At 39.5% G+C, this 20,632-nt stretch overlaps 1 protein-coding gene across 1 annotated transcript in view; it reads right to left on the reverse strand.

Moving 5' to 3' along the window:
- Positions 1–20,632, reverse strand: part of COQ8A (coenzyme Q8A) — a 72,661-nt gene that overhangs the window by 11,282 nt on the left and 40,747 nt on the right. The window contains exons 4-6 of the mRNA XM_081941647.1: positions 19,962–20,028; positions 13,703–13,777; positions 5,385–5,507 (exon numbers count right to left, since the gene is read on the reverse strand). Of these exons, the coding sequence (XP_081797773.1) occupies positions 5,385–5,507; positions 13,703–13,777; positions 19,962–20,028 (265 nt within the window). The remainder of the gene's footprint in view (positions 1–5,384; positions 5,508–13,702; positions 13,778–19,961; positions 20,029–20,632) is intronic.

A 20,632-nucleotide genomic window follows, 5' to 3' on the forward strand; every position in this document is an offset into this window, starting at 1 on the left:
GTTGGCTTTCACGCTTAAAGGAGACCTTAGAGTCTCCTTTTTTTCTAGGTCAGCATCTTAACTATTACACCAAATCTTTACATTCATACTTAGGTTCACAAACATTTTGCTAAAGAAGGATCGGGTAAAGTTTCTTGGAACAGAGACTGCAATTCAGACTCATGACCTTTTGGGGGAATACAGAAGGCAATGCAATCTGATGACGTGATGACATCCCTCAAAAGGGGTGTGGTTAATTTTTTAAATAAAATTGTGTGAGGGATTAAGGATGAAAATAGGAGCAGGCAGTCACCCATTCCCACCCTTAACTACCCACATTCCAAAAGTGAACTCAATGTGCAAACAACTAAAACTCAAGCATTTTGGCACTTCCATGCAGGAAGGCCACAAATCAGATAGTGAACATGCAGGCCAAAGAGCCGTGTGTTAAAGCAAAATTTGGGGTGCTAGATTTCATGTATGCTATTTTTAGAAGCCTACAAAATGTAGACTGTCCCACAATATTACTGTCATCTGCTCTTAAGAAACAAGTTTGAAACACTCAATGCTGAAATTATTTATTCCAGAGCTGTCCCCACTAAATCGTAATAAAACAGCTCGATTAAGCAGATTATTCCCATGATAACAGCTGCTTCTTAATTGTCAATATGTCAATTGCCTCAATTCTGTCTTTCACTCCATCCAAAAAGCAGAATGTAAATCTTAACAATATGACCAGATATGTCTCTTTCTGGACATATCTGGCTTGCTTGCAATGTATTAAGAGGTCTGCCAAGCTTTCAAGGACTCCTAGAGGAATCATTCCAAAGTGGCATAATTTAATAATAAACTGTACTTTCCATCTAGCAGAAGCACCAAAACATACCTACATCATGTGGTGATGACAAAAGTCTCTACCTTGCACAGTTATAATTTTATAGGAGGTGGTGGAAGGTTGTGAGGAAACCATTTCAAAAGACAGGAGACAGAACAGAGAGCAAATGTAGCTGGGAACTCACCTACTAGGGTTGGTAAATCAGGAAATCAGTTGAAAGTAAGATCACGCAAACAGAGTGAGCAATGAAGGAGAATAGATTAAGAGAATGAAGCAGAGCTACCACAAAGCATTATGCATTCCCTACCACAGCCCTCCCCAACTTGGTGGCTTCCAGATATGCTGAATTAAATATTGAATTATTCTGAGTGGGGATTGGTGGCAATTCTTGTTAAACATATCTGGAGGACACTACATTGGGTAAATTTGTCCTGCATTATGTAGCATACCATTCAATCCATTTCATAGTTTTCCTGTTTATCAGACATGTCCTAGAAAGACTTTTTTGCAACTACCTCTAAGCAATGATGCACCCAGCTGAAGTAAACAGGAAAAATGAGCTCTCTTCTTGATATCCATTCCTTTATAAGCATGGATATTCCATAAAACTCAGCTGGCTCCTTTTCCCAGTGAGTTGTTATAAACCATATTAATCATAAAATAGAGTTAGCAGTTAGTTTTAGGACATGAAACAACTACAGGCAGGCTGCAGCAACCCATTGATTGATTGATTGATTGATTGATTGATTGATTGATTGAATGATTGACTAATTAATTATATATATATGCTGCCCATCTCACCCAGAGGTGATTCTAGGCAGCCTATTAGGCAAGAAGATAAAACATTTAAATAATATTTATCCTAACATTGACTTAAACATTAACAAATATTATTACTGACAGTAGACTGAGCTAAGCATCTGGTGTGGGCAGCCCAATTGCCTGATTCTTTTCAGAGCAAGAAAAACACAAAACTCGGCAAAAAAGTGGAAGAATTTAGAGAAACAATACAAATTGTACATCGATAGATTCCGTTAATATTGCTTTCACTAAGGTTTTGCTTACCCCTTTGAAACCCTCCAGCAACATTTGCAATGCATTGTTAATAATAGAAAAATTGATTCAATAACAATATTAGTAATCTCTATCACATTTCTCAAATTTAAGTAATCACCATTGAATTAATATGAATGATACCCAGAACCAACTCTGTTCACAAACAATATAAATGTATAATTAAAAAATAAAAAATATATTGGAATAATAGAAAAAATGTTTAATTTTAAACAGGAAGGGCTGGGATGCCAGCTGTTTCTCCTGGCTTCACAATTCCGATAACATTAATATTAACAATTCCACTTTTGCTTGCTCTGGGTGTGCACAGCACGATTTATACCTAAATTCCATTTTCGTTTACAACACATTCAGTTCCATATTTGTCCACATGAACCTGATGAACTGCTGGATTGAAACGGCATAATTTAGGTATATTTGTCACATAAGTGAAACATTTTCTAGGCCAATTTCCAGAAAGTGAGTCATGTTAGTCTATTATATCAACATGTTAGGATGTCTTAAAGGTTAACCAATAATCCCATTAGCAACCTGAGATAATCCACTACATTTTTAAAAAATATGTGGTATGGGGGCGAAGACTGTGAAGTATTGTGGAGTCTTAAAATAAACTTTCATGGCTGACATTTCACATCTCTGGGGCAAACGCTAGTAATTCTAGTAAAAGCTTATATGGATATATCTACCTACCTACTAAGCTGTGTCAAATAGATTCTTAATTTACAGGATCTTGGTAATAGACATCTAATATAAGCAACTGTAGTGGAGAATTACAGGGATAAGATGTAGTGGCATCTCTTGACATATTATTAATCCTGAAGAGAACAAAGATTTAACTAGTCCAATATGCTGCTTCTCACATTTGGAAGTACCCGAAACAAGGTTTCAGAACAGTAGCCCTTTCTTGTCACTGTTTCTGTGCCTTTGTCTGATCCTGAAAGTATGACAGCTGCCTTGGTCACTAAGCCACTCAATTCTCTCTTTATTTTATTGCTTTGAAAAAATGAAATGTGTTTTCTTTTCCTTCTGAAATCTAAATTATTTTCAGTTTTTTTCATTTTTCATTAGTTTTTAAATGCAACTTTCTTTTAAATATGAAGTTTCAGTCATGTTACTTTAATAAGAAGATGAATGACCCATGACCAAGAGTTCATGTTTCTTTGAAGCCTGCCTCAGGCTAAATGTTTAGCAACACCTAGATTAAACAGGAGAAGGAAAAAGGGCTAGTGCAGCGATAGCGAACCTTTTTTGGCTCGCATGCCACAAGTGGGGGGAGTGCGGGGGGGTCGTGTGCGGGCGTGCCGCAGCTATAATCCAACGCGCAATCCCCCAGTGCGCATGCGCGCACAATGCCCCCCCCCATTTTTACATGCTTTTTTCACCCTCCCCAGGCTCCAGAGGCTTTATAGGAGCCTGGGGAGGGCGAAAAGAGCCTCCCCGCCCCCCCCCCAAGGCCCTCGGAGGCTTCAGGGACCATCCGGAGGCTTCCCTGATGCCTTCGGAGCGCTCAAAACGACCCTCCGAGCAAACCGGAAGTCACTTCCGGTTTGCTCGGAGGGTCGTTTTGAGCGTTCCGAAGGCGTCAGGGAAGCCTCCGGATGGTCCCTGAAGCCTCCGGGGGGGCGGGGGAGGCTATTTTCGCCCTCCCCAGGCTCCTATAAAGCCTCTGGAGCCTGGGGAAGGCGAAAAATAGCTTTTAAAAAGGTGAACACAGCTGGCCAGCGCCTCGCGTGCCCTGACAAATGGCTCCGCGTGCCACTTGTGGCACGCGTGCCATAGGTTCGTCATCACTGGGCTAGTGTGATATCAACATTACAAAAATTCTACTTCAATGTTGATATATTGATTGGATCCGTACGCTGTGCAAAGCCAAAACCAAAAACATGTTATGGCTTAGTATGTGATATAAATTACGCAATTGTAGTTCCCAAACATGATTTATAACTTAGCACTATACATAAACCTTACCAACTATAGCTTATTCAGAGTTCTTAGTCAAACAATTCATGTTTCAGTTTGGTGTATATACCCATCTACTATAAACAGACATGGGATGCAATCCTACACTCAATATCCATACCCTGTCTTCAAATCCCAGTTCCAAACTTCCTGCATTGTGGGAGAAGTCTGAGAAAGAATTTTAATTACATTCGAATTTGCAACCGTATTCACCTAGATATTCTTATAAGTCCTTCCAGCAGTTGGAAATCTAGTCCACTCAGCACAGGACAGGCTAAAAGTGGATTAGATTGATCCAGCATACTTTTTGAAAAAATGAGGTTAATAACTACTTATCAAATCGAACAAGGATCCAGGTAGAGATATACAATCTTAGAAAAATCAACCTATAGTTGGTCCTAGGAGGGATGAAACGTCAACAAGCCTTGTTCATTTAAGACAGGGGACAGCCTTTGAGATTTACCGAGAAAGACATTTTTGTTATATACCATCTTCTAAAACTACAGGATCTTGACAAACTAGAACATTGGGTACTATCTAATAAAATGAAATTCAATGGTGAAAAGAATAAGGTTCTACATTTAGGCAACAAAAACGGAATGCACAGGTACAGTATAAATGGTACCGTGCTCAATAGTAGTAACTGTGAGAGGGATCTTGGAGTTCTAGTGGACAACCATTTAAATATGAGCCAGCAGTGTGCAGCAGCTGCCAAAAAAGCTAACACAGTTCTAGGCTGCATCAACAGAGGGATAGAATCAAGATCACGTGAAGTGTTAATATCACTTTATAATGCCTTGGTAAGGCCAGACTTGGAATACTGCATTCAGTTTTGGTCACCATGATGTAGAAAAGATGTGGAGACTCTAGAAAGAGTGCAGAGAAGAGCAACAAAGATGATTAGGGGACTGGAGACTAAAACATATGAAGAACGGTTGCAGGAACTGGGTATGTCTAGCTTAAGAGAAAGGACTAGGGGAGACATGATAGCAGTGTTCCAATATCTCAGGGGTTGCCACAAAGAAGAGGGAGTCAAACTATTTTCCAAGGCACCTGAGGGTAGAACAAGAAGCAATGGGTGGAAACTAATCAAGGAGAGAAGCAACTTAGAACTGAGGAGAAACTTCCTGACAGTTAGAACAATTAATCAGTGTAACAGCTTGCCTCCAGAAGTTGTGAATGCCCCAACACTGGAAGTCTTTAAGAAGATGTTGGATAGCCATTTGTCTGAAACGGTATAGGCTTTCCTGCCTAGGCAGGGGGTTGGACTAGAAGACCTCCAAGGTCCCTTCCAACTCTGCTATTGTATTGTATTGTATTATATTGTATTGTATTGTATTGTACATGTAATGTGCCCTCTGGAATGATGGAGTCAGGTGGCAAATACATTTAATAAATTATTATCCAATACTGTTGAATGTGCTCACCTATCCTTGCTTTTCCCAATGTACTTCATCCCAGTAAACTTAAAAGTGTTAAAAAGAAAAAGAAAAAAAAAAGGGGGGGGGGAACCTAGATGAGTTCCCTTGATATTTACCTTGAATGCTCAGCATCTGTCCCAGCTTCAGTGCAGCACCTCGAACCTTGCACAGTGTACTCACAATTCTTTCAGCATTTGCTTCAGAGAGAAATGGGCTGGAATCCAAAACAGCCTTCTTTCCTGGGGACCAGAAGAGTAAAAGATATTTAGAAAATTAAAGGAATGGGTGCTAATACATGTACACCACAATTGAGCCCAAAATTTATCTTGCTAAGTGAGAAATTTGTTAAGTGAGTTTTCCATTTTATGACTTTTCTCACATTTATTAAGTGAATCACTGCAATTCTTAAATTAGTAACACAGTTGTTAAATGAATCTGGTTTCCCCCATTGACTTTGTTCGTCAGGTCACAAAAGGGGATCACATGATTCCAGGACACTGCAACCGTCATAAATGTGAGTCAGTTGTCAAGCATTCAAATGTAAATCAAGTGATCCTGGGGATGCTGCAATGGTCATAAGTGTGAATAAATGGTCATAAATTACTTTTTTCAGTGCCATTGTAACGTTGAACTAAATCAGTGCTTCTCAATTATTTTCTGTCATGCCCCCCCCTGGGAAGAAGAAAACATTTCGCGCCCCCCCCCCCCGCGCGACTGTAAATAGTATAATTTGTCTATAAAATTGTTACAAGTACACCTCTGCATAACATAGCACACCGGTCTTTCCTCGTCTCCCACCGTAGTCACATGCTTTCTTTCCTCTTTCCCTCTTACTTGTCTATCCTTCCTTCCACCCTCCCTTCCTCCTTCCCTTCCTTCCTGCCTCCCTTCCAGTTCCCTCCTTCCTCTTTCCCCCTGCCTGCCTGCCTTCTTTCCTCTTTCCCTATCCTCCTATCCTTCCTTTCTCCCTCCTTCCTTCCCTGCCTCCCTTCCAGTTCCATTCTTCCCTCCTTCCTTCTGCCTCCTTCCTGCCTGCTTGCCTTCTTTCCTCTTTCCCTCTTGCTTGTCTATCCTTCCTTCCACCCTCCCTTCCTCCTTCCCTTCCTTCCTGCCTCCCTTCCAGTTCCCTCCTTCCTCTTTCCCCCTGCCTGCCTGCCTTCTTTCCTCTTTCCCTATCCTCCTATCCTTCCTTTCTCCCTCCCTCCTTCCCTGCCTCCCTTCCAGTTCCATTCTTCCCTCCTTCCTTCTGCCTCCTTCCTGCCTGCTTGCCTTCTTTCCTCTTTCCCTCTTTCCCTCTTGCTTGTCTATCCTTACTCCCTCCTCCCTTTCTTCCCTCCCTCCCTGCCAGCAGCTCCTCCAGCATCCCAGCTGGAAACAGCAGCACAACAGTCGCCGTTACCAGGGGCGAAGGGGTGGCGGTGGCAAGATCGGGCGACCGCCGCCCCTTTGTCCCTTCCCCAACAGCGGCTGTTGCGCTTCCGCTTCCAGACGGAATGCTGGCGGTGGAGCTGCTGGCGGGGAGGCGAGCTACCTGCATAAAGACGCCGCCGAGGGCATGGCAGAATATATCCCGGCTTGAAGTGGCAGCGCTGGGGACTGCTCAGAGACTCATCAGAGCCGCGGGCTGGAGCTGTGCAAAAAGTCTGCTTGGGCTGGGGGGGGGGAAGGGAGGGAAGCCTGGGACAGCCATGCTTCCCTCCCTCCCACCCCCGCCCGAGCAGGCTTCTTGCACAGCTCCAGCCCGCGGCTCCAATGAAAATCCACAGTCCGAAGTGCTGCCACTTCCAGGCGGGATATATTATGCCTCGCCCATGCCGCCGCCGCCGTTGCACCCAGATGGAAAGGAGCCTTCACGCCCCCCTTTACGGAGCCTCGCGCCCCCCCAGGGGGCGCGCCCCACTATTTGAGAACCGCTGAACTAAATGAACTGTCGAGGATTATTTGTATTCAGATTTCCCTTGTACCAGCACCATTAATCCATTGTACAAACAACTCAATCTCAGAACTCCCTATTTAAAATAATAATAATAATGTGCTCACATACCCTTAGGAGCTAAAGATAAAGCTGTTTACAGCATAGGAAAGTTAACAGCTCAAGCTGAATACAACACTCCTCCCTACCCCCATCACCTTGAATTTATCTTTTCTGGTCACAAATAGATCTCCAGCAAGTAACACATTAAGGAGAAAGTTAATGATTAAGGAAGTCAAGAGTCCTTTTCTGAAATACTAAACAAATAGAGAATCCGTAATGTGAGAAAACTCAGGCACACAATTCTACACAATTGCCAAAAGCCAAAATGCACACTATATAGCAAGATATATATATCTTAAATCCTGTTTAAAACAATTCTTTAACTACAAGCAGTTCTCATGTTAATCTGGAGACGATGCTATTTTTGGTTAAGGAAAAAACATGTAATGCTGTAAACAGTAGAAATGGAACAATATACACAAAAATATAATGGGAGGAGAGATAAATAATTTTTTCTGCCTTGCACGGGTTTTATTGCATTTACATTTTGTTGAAGATGAGAAACATTCAAAAATTGTTTTCTAATGCAGCTATGTTCCAGGTCAATCAACAAATAATGAAGATTTTTAGAAAATTTTGAGACACAAATGAGGTAAAATTCTCCACCCAACATAGCAGGAAAATATAGATAATGAACTAAGTTATATCTAAAACTCCAATTGTGGCTTGTCAAATGATCATTTGTTTTCACCACTCTTCAATATGTTAGGGCACGGATCCCAACCCCCAGGCTGCGGTCCACTACCAGGACTCAACCTGTTCAGTGCCTGCCGTTTGCACAAATGGAGCTGCACCTGTGCACACTCAGCTACCATTCTCACAGAACCATACCTTCTCCCCCCCTCCCCAGTCCAAAAAGCCGGAATGATTGGGGACCATTGTGCTAGGAGACAACAAACTTTATTTTTGTACATATACGTATATACAATAATACTTACAAAAACTGAAGAGAAATATTTTGATTCCATTCAGACAACCAAGTTTGTACTATTTATTCACCAGGAAAGAATAGGAATGCCAGAATAGACTGGTAGCTATTAAATATAATTTACCAATATGAAAATCCTACTGACATTATTTTTAGCAATGTTTACAAATTAGATAATTTAATAATTATATAATAATTATAAAATTACATAATTAAATGTTATAAACAGAAAATTAAAGTTAATAAAAAATAAAGCACAGAGTGATTTATTTCTATGCTACGGCTCTATAAGCAGCCAAATTATTTGAAAATATTTTAGCTTAGTAAGTTGAAATATGGCCATCCAAAACATATGCAAGGCTACATGGGCTTCCACTGCAACTCCAGGACAAATTGAAAAATCAACAAGTCGAAATATTCTGTCGGTTCTTTAGGGACTGTGATTGGAAGACATATATTTTTAATTACCTGGTTCTCAACCATATTGAAAAACTAATTAATTAATAACTCCTATATATTTTTCTTCAATGATTTGTAGTACATTTTCTCCTCCTAAAGATCAAAAAGCAAATCAAAAATTTTAATAACCTTCCCCAATCTCACTGTCTCCAATTATGCCCTTCAATATCAGCTAGCATCAATAATTTTGGTCACTGACTTAGAGGATGTTAACTTGGGGATAGGATCACTGGATAATGGATCAGATATTTTCTGCAGAATATTTTGTGTGTCCTGTGTGTCACTCCTTTGAGGTGAGGCAGATCCATAAAGAATACTGGAACTCTACTATTACAGGGTATAACAACAGAACCTTGATAGCATCTTATATATTCACTCATACCAAATAGAATCAAGGCAAGACAATCTTCTGACTTTTTTTTTCCCTTCGTCCATCCCTACCAAGGCTAAGCTGTTAACCTAATGACTATTGAATACCTTCTTCAAGTTATTCTGTTCTTTCTCTGTGCATGAGTGCATGTCCATGTGTGAATATACCAACATAGTGAAAACACTCCCTACCTGTGCAAAGAAGCATGGCCAAGGAGAAAACTAAAACTATTTTTCTTGGTTAATGATATTCTCAGCTTCAAATAGTAACAAAACTGCATAATCTGGGACCACATTCTATGCAATTTTTCTAAATATTCTGAGGCAATATAATCCATCATACTATGTTTTTCATCAATTCATAAAGATTTCACAAACGTCTACATTCTCTGGCTCAATAACCATGTATTTGTCTTTGCAATACTGAAAGTTAAATCAACCCCTGAACTTTTAATAAAGTTGACCGTCAAGTTCATTCATCCCCTAACACAAGAGGGCGTATCAAGATTTAATTTCATTTTATATTCCTGGAAACACTGTCCTTTCACTTGTATGGCTTGTATATCTCCCATCAAAAACACTACAATGGTTCTGAAAGGCAAGGTTAATCAAAAAGCTTTTTTAAAAATATTGTTTGTTTGGTAGTACAGAAGTCTCATCTGCAATTCCTGCTTGAAATAAGCATTCCTTGCCCACACATACTTTATTTAAAAGAATTTGGCTATAACAGCCATTAAGCCAGAGGGTCCAATATTTAAATATATACATAAACTTGCACAAACCTATGGTCTGCAGCTTTCCACTCTATGGCAAACCACAACTTGGTATTAGAGACAAACCAATAAGCTGTAATAAAAATTAATTCATGTTTTCCATCAAATATTTCTGGAGAAAATAAAGAAACCACCTCACAGACTGAGGCTGTTTACTGTCCATATTTCAGAAAGTCTATATATTGTGCAGCAAAAGAAACAAAACCTGATTGAGCATTAAAACTGTTATTGCAAAACGTTCCAAAACTAAAGTACGTGCTTCACTGGATCAGTGATGATTAAAAATAGGGGGCGGGGGCAATTATTTAAATAAAAATATACAAAACAAAACAACTCTTCGTTGAAAAGATACATTCAAATCAAAATTGGCCACCATTTACTAGTTACAATGTCATTTTAACAAAGACACTGAATCTGAATATGTGAAATATTATTTTCATCAAGATTACACACATGTGTTCTTCCAATTAATTTGGTCTTTTCTAAAATACGTTCACTAGAATAGGCAGTTGTTGATTTAATATTGCATTATTTGGATATTTGTTTGCTATCATTTTTGTTCTGTGCCTCTTCTGTCTGGCAAAATAAGCGGACTTCTGTGCTACAAACATGAGAATCCAGAATTTTATCATTCAACTTTCCCATTCAGTGTCCACAAAGCACTATTTGAAAACCAACATTCCTTTAAAAAAAAACACCTGATTGAGGAAGGATGCCATAACTGATGGCAAAAATATGGCCTTCTCTGAAGTAAATTCTGCACTCTTTTTTCAGCATCAAATTTCAGTAAAAGTTACACTATGAGTGGATTTTCTCATTTGAAGACTGCTTTGTGGCTCTTTAACTATATACTGAGAAAAAGTTTATTAAGGAATTCAAAGGGGGAAGGGACATATCCATTATTTTAGCCACAGTCCAGAAGTTTCTATGTCTTGACCCAACTACAAGCACAAAATAAGCCTGCTGCTCTTGTTGACAAGGTGACATCAACCCCGGGGGGAGGGAGGGGGGACATCACAGCTCTAGTTGCAAGCTCTCTGGAATGAATGACAGAACAGACAGGTGGAAAATCCAGCTGGGAAGACAAAAAAAGAGATAAATGGAAAATACATATTTCAATAGCACAGAGCCAAGTAGGCACCGGCCTCAAAATGGCCCCTCTGATATTTACCTTTTGGTTATGTGCTATGGAAACCTATGAGCTATGCATAACAATAGCAGAAAAATTGTCAGAAAAAGTCATCTTTGAACTTGAAAGCTGCACAAAATGTCTAAGTCTCTTCTGTATTAAGGCTCTTCAAATTAGTATTCAACAAAAACACTTAACAATTAATTTCTCTTTTTACTTAAACTCAGAAAATAAGATCAATCTGCCCCAGTTTCCCTAACTTTAAACTGGTTAGCAGGCACAAGTTTAACTTCTTAGAAATTAGTTTTGTTCTGCCTGCATTCAGATCAGGGAGTGCCCAGTTAAACAAAGTACTGTTTGAAAACAGGAAAATGTAAATAGAACGATTGCACAACCAACGTCCTGGGAAAGGTCTGCTGAAACCAGACTGCAGCAAAGAAATGCTTTCAAGGATTCTGCCAATGGTGTGAATGCACCCACACCAAATGTTTCATCTTTTTACCCGTGCAGTTTACAATACAGCATATTCTGTGTTTATGAATTTGTCATTTTCAGATACACCACAGGTAATTTTGCACCATTTTCTGAAGTTACTATTTTTATTTATGTAGAGAGGACATGCATAGGTAATATGCATGCCCGCTTCTCAAGACTCTTTCAGATACCATGATAGTAATAAATACTCTTTACTCTCCCCTTAGCTTATAACTATTGCCCCAGAAGTCTTATTGTACAAGTTACAAACTCAGCATTTTGGACAAAAGTTGACATCGATTGTCAAGTTTTAATAGCAATTTTATTGCTATTAATCCAGTATGCTTTTGTTTAATAATTATATAGCATATTGGGAGCATTCAAGGAAATACAACATTTGAAAGCTGTTTATATATAGCTTTTCCTGATCCTCTGACTAATTGTTCTCACGGTCAGGAAATTTCTCATTAGTTCCAGGTTCAATCTCCCTCTGACACGTTTCCACTCATTGCTTCTTAACCTGCCTTCAGGTTCTTTGGAAAATAAATCGACCCTCCTCCTTTCCTGTCACAGTCTGAAAAGACATCTATGTCACCCCTAATCCTTCTCTTCCATAAATTATGCATATCTAGTATCTTGTTACCATATGCAGCAAAATGACTATAAAAGTAGTCCTTGATTTACAACAGTTCGTTTAGTGATCATACAATGGCACTGAAAAAAGTGACTTATGACACTTTTTCAGTTACGACCTTTCCAGGATCCCCGTGATCATGTGATCAAAATTCAGATGCTTGTCCAAGTGATTCATATTTATGCCCATTGCTGTGTCCTAAGGACATGTGATCACTTTTTGCAACCTTCTGACAAGCAAGGTCAATGGGGAAGCCAGATTCACTTAACAACCGGGCTACTCGCTTATCAACTGCAGTGATTCACTTAAAAACTGAGGCAAGAAAGGTCGTAAAATGGAGCAAAATTCACTTAACAAATATCTAACTTAACAACAGAATTTTGGGCTCAAATACGATCGTAAGTCGACGACCACCTGTAAAGGTTAGTCTGTAAATATTAAACACCAAGGTCTTCTCAATAAGACTGGCTTAATAGTCAGTAGTGCTATGAAAATGTATCTTTTCCCTTCGAAGTTAAATGGCCAGATAACAGCAGAAAACATACTCTTGTTGGAATTTATTTAGGTTTCAAGCTGAGGTATAATTGCAAGTTACTTATGTTATTTATGTTCCTCCCCTATAGACATTCTTCAATAAGCTGTTGCAAAGATGACAACTGCTCATTATTTAGTAGGTTAAGATACCAACATTGAACTTGTTGTCAATGTTTGGCATAATGACACTCGGCCTCTAACAATGTTAAAAGATTCTTTGTTGAAGTAATCGAGAGTGCCAAAATATGTGTAAGCAGCCCAAAATGTGGCAACAAAATGTCTGCATGATACTCTTCTTCTCCTCACAGAAGTAAAGGTATCTTATATCTATGACGCATGAGTGCCTTGGACAGAATAAAGTCCAACCTGCTTCACATCCTCTTACCTTAATGAACTCTTAATTGGGCAAGTTCAGTTGTAAGACAGCAATATAAATAAAACAATATCCTCTTGCCACATATTTTTGTAAAATAACCCTGTGCCTTTATCTTAAGATTCCTTTTAATGTAACCTTTACTTCAGCACCTGACTGTTCATAGACAAACAGTAGAGCTTTTAAAAAGAACAGCTATATTTTTAATATGTGTACATGTGTGTGTGTATACACAGAGAACATCGGGCATTAACATAAACACAAATCTAAGAGGAAAAAAATAGGTCAACTTTCAAAATAATGTTCAAAGTTTGCAGTAAAACAAGACAATCCAGCATGAATGTTTTGTTAAGCAAACAGGTTAGACATCTGCATTGACCAAGTCCAAGAAACAGATGAGTTCTTTTCCATGCCTCATTCTCAATTCATAGGCCAGTTTTCCCCCCAATCCTTCTTTAGGGACAAAAGACGGTCTTTGTCTTCTTTCAATGAACAGCATCATCACCAGCATTATTCTTAAAATATTAATTCAAAGTAAGTAAGAAATGCAGATAACTTCTGGAGAAAAAAGAAGCTAAAAGCAAAAAGGATGCTGAATGTTTATCCATTAATACAACTATTTCAAAGAGTTGTTATTTTCTCTGTGCTTGCATAACATGCTGGGTCAGAAACAAGGAGTGTTCAGAAACTGGGAGTTCTTATTAATAGCAAACAAAGAAAACTCACCATTGCGCTCTTCAGATCTGAGACTCTTTTTTGCAACCTCTGCCAATGCTCCAATGCCAAGACCAACAGCTAAGCCTTAGACGAACAAAAAATAAATAAAAGAGGAAGAGGAAGTAAGTTAAAATGCCTCTAGCATAAGTGTTATATCTTCATGTGCATTAATATGTATCAACTCTAAAACTCTTTCTAGGACACATCACTGAAATCTGAAACATTAATTTTCCTCATGTTCAGTGCTCACTATTATAACTACTGGAGATGTACAATCATGTCGTGTTTACTAAGTAACATTTACACAAAAGTATAGTCAAGATTAGACTGTTCTAAGCATTTACTATAGGAAATATTTATTTGTATTTATAAGGCCACCCAATTCTACAAAGGCTCTGGGTGGCACACATTTTATTTAAATTTACATTACATATTTCAACTGCATTTGTGCAGGTATATACAGAAGACTCCAGCTAAGCATGCTCAATTGCCAGACAATGCCTTACTATCAGCCTGTTGTTTCTCCTTGGAGTTTCATAATGAAAACCTCCGTGTAGGACACTAAATGAACTGCTTCTTCTTCATTCTGCATTTTCTCAGCTTCAATATAAATCCTAGCCATGTCCTTTTCATGGGAGCCAGTTTGGTATAGTTGTTGGGGCTAAAACATACGATGAACCGTTACAAGTACTCAGGATGGCTAGTCTAGTGAAGAGAAGGACCAGGGGAGACATGATACCCAGTGTTCCAGTATTTGCCAGAGAGAGGACAGGGTCAAGCTATTTTCCAAGACACCCGAAGGCCAGAAAAGAGATAATGGATGGAAGCTGATCAAGGAAGTTCTGGGAGCTTCATCACTGGAAGCTTTCAAGAAGAGATCGAATTGCCATTTATTCAAAATGGTATAGAAATGGCATAGGGCAGTGATAATAAGCTTTTCCGGAGTGAGTGCCCAAAGCGTGCACATGCAGCTGAACCTCCAAAATGCAATGCGTGTGCGCCCCCCATTGATACTCCCTGCACGTGCCCTGGCCCCTGTGCATGCACGCACCGCCCCTCTGCTTGCACCCCTCCACCTTGCATGTGCACACACCCACCCCTGCACGTGCCCCACACCCATGCACGCAAGGTCCCCCCGCATGTGTGGCAGAGACCCAAAGACCAGCTGGCCGGTGGGAGGCACGCATGCATGGCGGAGCTGAACTGAGGTGACTGCTCACGTGCTCACAGAGAGGGCGCTGTGTGCCACTTGTGGCACACATGCATTAGGCTCACCATCACAGGCGTAGGGTCTCCTGCTTGGGCGGGGAATTGGGCTAGATGGCCTACAAGGTCCCTTCCAACACTGTAATCTGAACAGATCTGTGCATCAGGCATAAACTGGGAGTGTGTGAATTCTAATCCTGCCTTAAAGACTAAAGTAACTGAGTGACCTTGTGCCTGTCACTGCTTCTCAGGAAGGAGGCAATGGCAAATCACATCTTAAAACCCTTGCCAAGAAAATGCAGGTATTTATCCAGGCTGTTATCAGGACTCAAAAAATTGACTCAAAAACAAACATACACAGACACCACCACCCCACACACACACACAAAGGATAAGTTCAGAAGATTACTTTTCAGGGAGGTAAATATATATGTAATACTTGCAGGATGTTTATCGAATTAACAACACTTATTGCCCTTAAGAGAGGATTGAGAACATTAACACAGTACTTCAAGGAAGACCAACTACAATTCAGTTACTAAAAAATTAAAAAATGGCATTTGCCAAAAGGTCCAAGAGTCAATCCTGGAGCACAGATGGCCATAAGATTGCACAGGTCTCCTGGGGTACTCCTTATTACCTGGGGTAATCCTTCAGTAGGAAAGGCTGCAGGCACTACTCTGCTTAAAAAAGCACAAATGACCTCATCTTAAATCCCTCAAATTCCTTAAGGCAAGACATCGCCAAATGGCCATATATCTGCAGCTCCCAAATTACTTGGGAGACCAAAGAATGAAAGAAAAAGAGGATGCTTAGAGACAGTTCTAACTGTTTTGACGGTATGGTTTAAATGTTAAGTCTATTAATGTGTACAAAGAAAGGAATCAATCTGACTGATTTGGATGTTTTGACGAAAGACTGAGACAATAAGTCTTTCAGACAATAAAAGGATGAAGGCTTCTCAGTGTAACACAGACCCCCTTTTCCAAGAAAAAGAGTGAATCTTGAGAGAACAAATGATTGGGGGAGGGCGAGAAATTTTAAAAACCAGAGTAAAAACAGAATGAGTACAGAAATAGAACTCTATGAAAACATTTTAGATTACCACCAAATAGAAAATGGTCCAAGGGAATATGAAAACTGTTTGGATAAAGTAAAAATTATGCTTCAGAGAGGCATGAGGAATTACAAGGGTAGAAAGTCAAGATGCTTAATAAAATGAAAAAGAAAAGATGCTATGGATGAGAATGCACATAGAATGATTATTTCAAAATACAATTATCACACATTGTGCAATCTATGATAATTATTGATGATGAATTATGTGCTATCAAGTTGTTTTCAACTACTAGTGACAACATAGATAAGTTTTCTCCATGATGATCTGTCCCTAAGCTATTCCCACTATAACAGAGTCCATCCACCTTGCTGGTGACCATTCTCTTCTTCTCTTTCCTTGTGCAATGTAACGGGTACACCGAGAAAAAGAGCACTGCAAAGAATGTAATCAAAGAATAAGGAAAGTCTACCTTTTGAAAATGGCTGAAAAGGAATTATGAAGCCCTTAGTTCTCTACCGTGTTTCCCCGAAAATAAGACAAGGTCTTATTTTCTTTTGCCCCACGAAATATGGCCTTGGGCTTATTATAGGGGAGGGCTTATTATTTCTGGGGCAGGTGAGAAGCAAGGCGCACCTTTTACCTTTCCAGCTCCGTCGCGTTCCTCGCCATTGTGCTCAGAGAAGCAGCTGGTAAAAAAAAAAAAACTTCTCGCGAGTTCAATCAAACATCTTGAAATCGCGAGGTGTTTTTTTTTTACCAGGGGCTTCCCTGAATACAATGGCGAGGAACGCGACGGAGCTGGAAAGGTAAGAGGCGTGCCTCGCGGGCCAACACCGTCCACCTCGCCCCAATGGTAAAGACAGCCTGCCTGGTTCCCTTCCCCGCCGTCCCTTTAACGAGGGGTGGCAGGTGGGGGGGGAGAAGCGAGGCGTGCCTCTTACCTTTCCAGCTCCGTCGCATTCCTCGCCCTTTCGCCGATTGAATCCCCTTGTAAAAAAAACCTCATGAGTTCAACTCGTGAGATTTTTTTTTACAAGGGGATTCAATGGGTGAAAGGGCGAGAAACGCGACAGAGCTGTCAGTCTCTGGTAGCGCTAGGACACGCGTCTCGCTTCTCCCCGCCACATCTCCCACCCCTCACTAAAGGGATGGTGGGGAAGGGAACCAGGCAGGCTGCCTTTATCATTGGGGCGAGGTGGGAGGTGTTGGGCTGTGAGGTACGCCTCTTATCTTTCCAGCTTCGTCGCGTTCCTCGCCCTTTCACCCATTGAATCCCCTTGTAAAAAAAACCTCATGAGTTGAACTAATGAGGAAGGGAACCAGGCAGGCTGCCTTTGCCATTGGGGTGGGCGGTGTTTTTTTGCACGAGAAGGAACAGGCGGTAGGAGGTGATCACATTGCTGGCCTACCGCTGTTTTTGCGGCGAGCCCTCTTTTTGCCCCGGAAGCTGTACCGGTATGTGGTACAGTATTAATGGCGGGGACTGGTTGCGCATGTGCTTAAATATTTGGGGGAAGGCTTATTTTCAGGGGAGGGCTTATTATGGCGCATGCTCTGAAAAGCCCAATTGGGCTTATTAGCAGGGCATGTCTTATTTTCTGGGAAACACGGTACTAGCTTGGATGTTTGTGTGCAGTTATTTAGTTCCAGACTAAGTAACTTTAGGGCTAAACTAGTTCTCATCTGAAACATATTACAAACATATCACAATTTTCTACATTTCTGAATCAGGTAAACATTTTTTTCTCTCCTAAAAATCTGGTGAAATAATAATTCCAAACTGTTTATGTAGCTATTTCCTCTCCCCAATTTGTATTCATGCAGCCAAAACAGCAGTATATGTTTTGTCTAAAGTCAGGAAAAGGAATCCTTAAGGAAAATTCCTTAAGATTCTCTCTCACACCATAAAATCATACTGTTTGTTATAACATCTAAATGAGTCTACTTAAATTCTGAGGAAGAAATCATTTTAAAACATCCACTGGTTCTCTTAAAAAGGCAATCCTGGAAGTAGATCTTCACAACATAAAGAAAATTTGTTAAGACACAAGAAAATTTAAGCTCCAGTTTTAACTAAGTTTCGTTGCCATGATGGATCTAAGCCAGCTGCCCTGTGGATGGGGCTTCGCTTGTTTGCACAGACCGGTTTCTGGCATGCTGCAAACTGGTGCCAGTCCACGGACCGGAGGTTGAGGACCCCTGATCTAACATGTAGGGCCAGTTTGTCCCACATTTCCACTCTCAGTCAAGCACATACTGTTCAAGCCATTAACTTTGCCTGGCCTGCTCAGCATCACTTTCCAATCTTCCCATTCTAGCACATTCTTGGCCCACTTAAAAGCAATAGCTCCCAACCCTCTTTCAATCAACTGTTGTAAATACAGAAACTAGATCTTAACACAACAGCTGATTTTCTCCATTTGAACTATGACAGCAATAGAACACTGCAGAAGTGTGGCTATAGAACTTGAGAAACACATTGGCTTATAGCTTCAAATGCAAAGCTATAAATGTATTTGTTCAATGAACAAAACCATGACAGACCCATTTTCTATTCTATCTCACACACTCAGCTTCCAATACAAAATTGCAGAAGCCATAAAATCTTCCCATTATCATCTCATATGGCAGGAATATGACTATTAGAATTAGTTAAAATGCTTCCAAGTGGTAAGAGACAAAAATTGCATTCATGCAGTCATTTCAACTACTGACTAAAGGAAATGTTTACTCTTTTCTATTTCATGGGTTAGTATATAGTACATACAGAGGCCTGTGGTAACCTGCCTAATAAAAGCCAAGTTCCTTATCACTCTGTTATACAAACAGAAATGTTCAAAAAGTATATAGAAGTAAATCTCATCTGGGAGAAATGAAAATAAAGGATAGATGCCAACACTAGCTATAAATAGGAAAGGTCATAAAACAGAGAGGCTTCTCTTTTAACTAATATGTGCTCACTTCACATTGGCTGCCAAAAAGTTCTGGTGAAAGGTAACATTCCCTGACCTCCTACCCCATGCTTCTCCAGCCTATCAATTCCATAGTATTAGACAACTTTCAGTTAATAGACAAAAAATCTCAGAACCTTGTCTCCTCTCTAAAGATGAGTTGACACAGAAAGTATTAGTTGAAAGACTGGGGATTGTAGAAAAAAGGTGGCCGGAAGCAATCTTAATTAAAGTTCCCTTAATATTTGTGAAATTGTTTTAAACACTTCTAAAATGTAATAAGTAGCTAGCACTATGTGAATGTGATTTGTTAGCTATTTATAGTAGAACCTCTGGTCACGAACGCTTCTGACCACAACCAAATCAGGTTCTGACCAAAAAATGCACTTTTTTTTCCACGGCCGATTTCCCTTTCTGCGACATTTTTTTTATAAGCGCCAAATTTCCAAAATTAGGTTCACGTCATGACCAAATAGGTGCGATCAAAGTTACGGAACGAATTATGGTCGTGACCAGAGGTTCTACTGTACTTGTTAAATTATTTTATATAGCCTTCAGAGAAGACTTTCCTGAAATTCAACTGATTCCTAAAAGAAATATTGGGTCCTACCCGCCAGAGAATTTCATCTGATGGGATTCAAAAGTTTGGTCTTCTCTCCAATAGTGCCCATCTTGTGGAAACTCCTCCCCCCAGAAGTGATATTAGCTCCATCTGTGTCAGTATTTTGCAAGGCCCTCAAAACTAGGCCATTTTGTCAGAGCTTGGGATCCCAGGGAACTGGGAAGATCTTGCAATGGCTTCCTTATTGTAGTTTATATTATATCCTCTTCTGTTTTCTGCATGTTTTATACTTGTTTTTAATTGGGGCTGTGTGTGAGAGAGAGAGATGTACAACACTTAATTAAATATATAGTATCACTTTTATATGAGATAGACAGCTGTGCAAAAATAAATAAAATACTGTAAAATAAATGTAACATGCAGGCTTTTAGATTTTTCAGAATTTTCCATCTTCAGATCATTTTTTTTCCCCTAAATTTAGAGACTCACCTCCAAAATTAGCAAGCCTTCCAATTCGAGTAACAGGCACTTTTCGCTCTCGAGCACGTTCACTGAGCTGCAAAAAAAGCATAAAGATACTTGATCTGTTAATAAAGAATTTTTTTTCATAAGCAGATGGTCTAAAATAGTTTTCCCACCAAGTGCTAGGAACGTCTGCCACACAAATAATATTATTTCAAATTATTTAAAGAAACACACAGCTACTCTCATCTACCCGATTTTTACATCTGTTCACCAATTCATGAGACTATTAGAAACTCAGCCATTTATACAAGTATTTTTCCCCTGTCCTAAAGTACTTGTATAGCTTGTTCTGCAAAAAACAAAATGAACAAGGGATTATGGTTATTTGTCGTCACTTAATCAAAATAAGCACTGCTGTCAACTTCAAATCCCATTTTAATGTGTATCCAATTTTAGTCAGAACTTGGCCTTTCATGGCTGTAATTTGGCCTGCTGTACTGTTAGGTCAGTACTTGTTTGTTTGTTTGTTTGTTTGTTTGTTTGTTTATTATTTATTTATTTATTATTTATTTATTTATTTATTTATTTATTATTTATTTATTTATTTTTTTGTTTATTTATTTGTTTATTTATTTATTTATTTATTTATTTATTTATTTATTTATTTATTTATTTATTATTTATTTATTATTTAT

Source organism: Natrix helvetica (genome assembly GCF_964273705.1).
Source record: "Natrix helvetica genome assembly, chromosome: 2".
NCBI classification, from domain to species: domain Eukaryota; kingdom Metazoa; phylum Chordata; class Lepidosauria; order Squamata; family Natricidae; genus Natrix; species Natrix helvetica.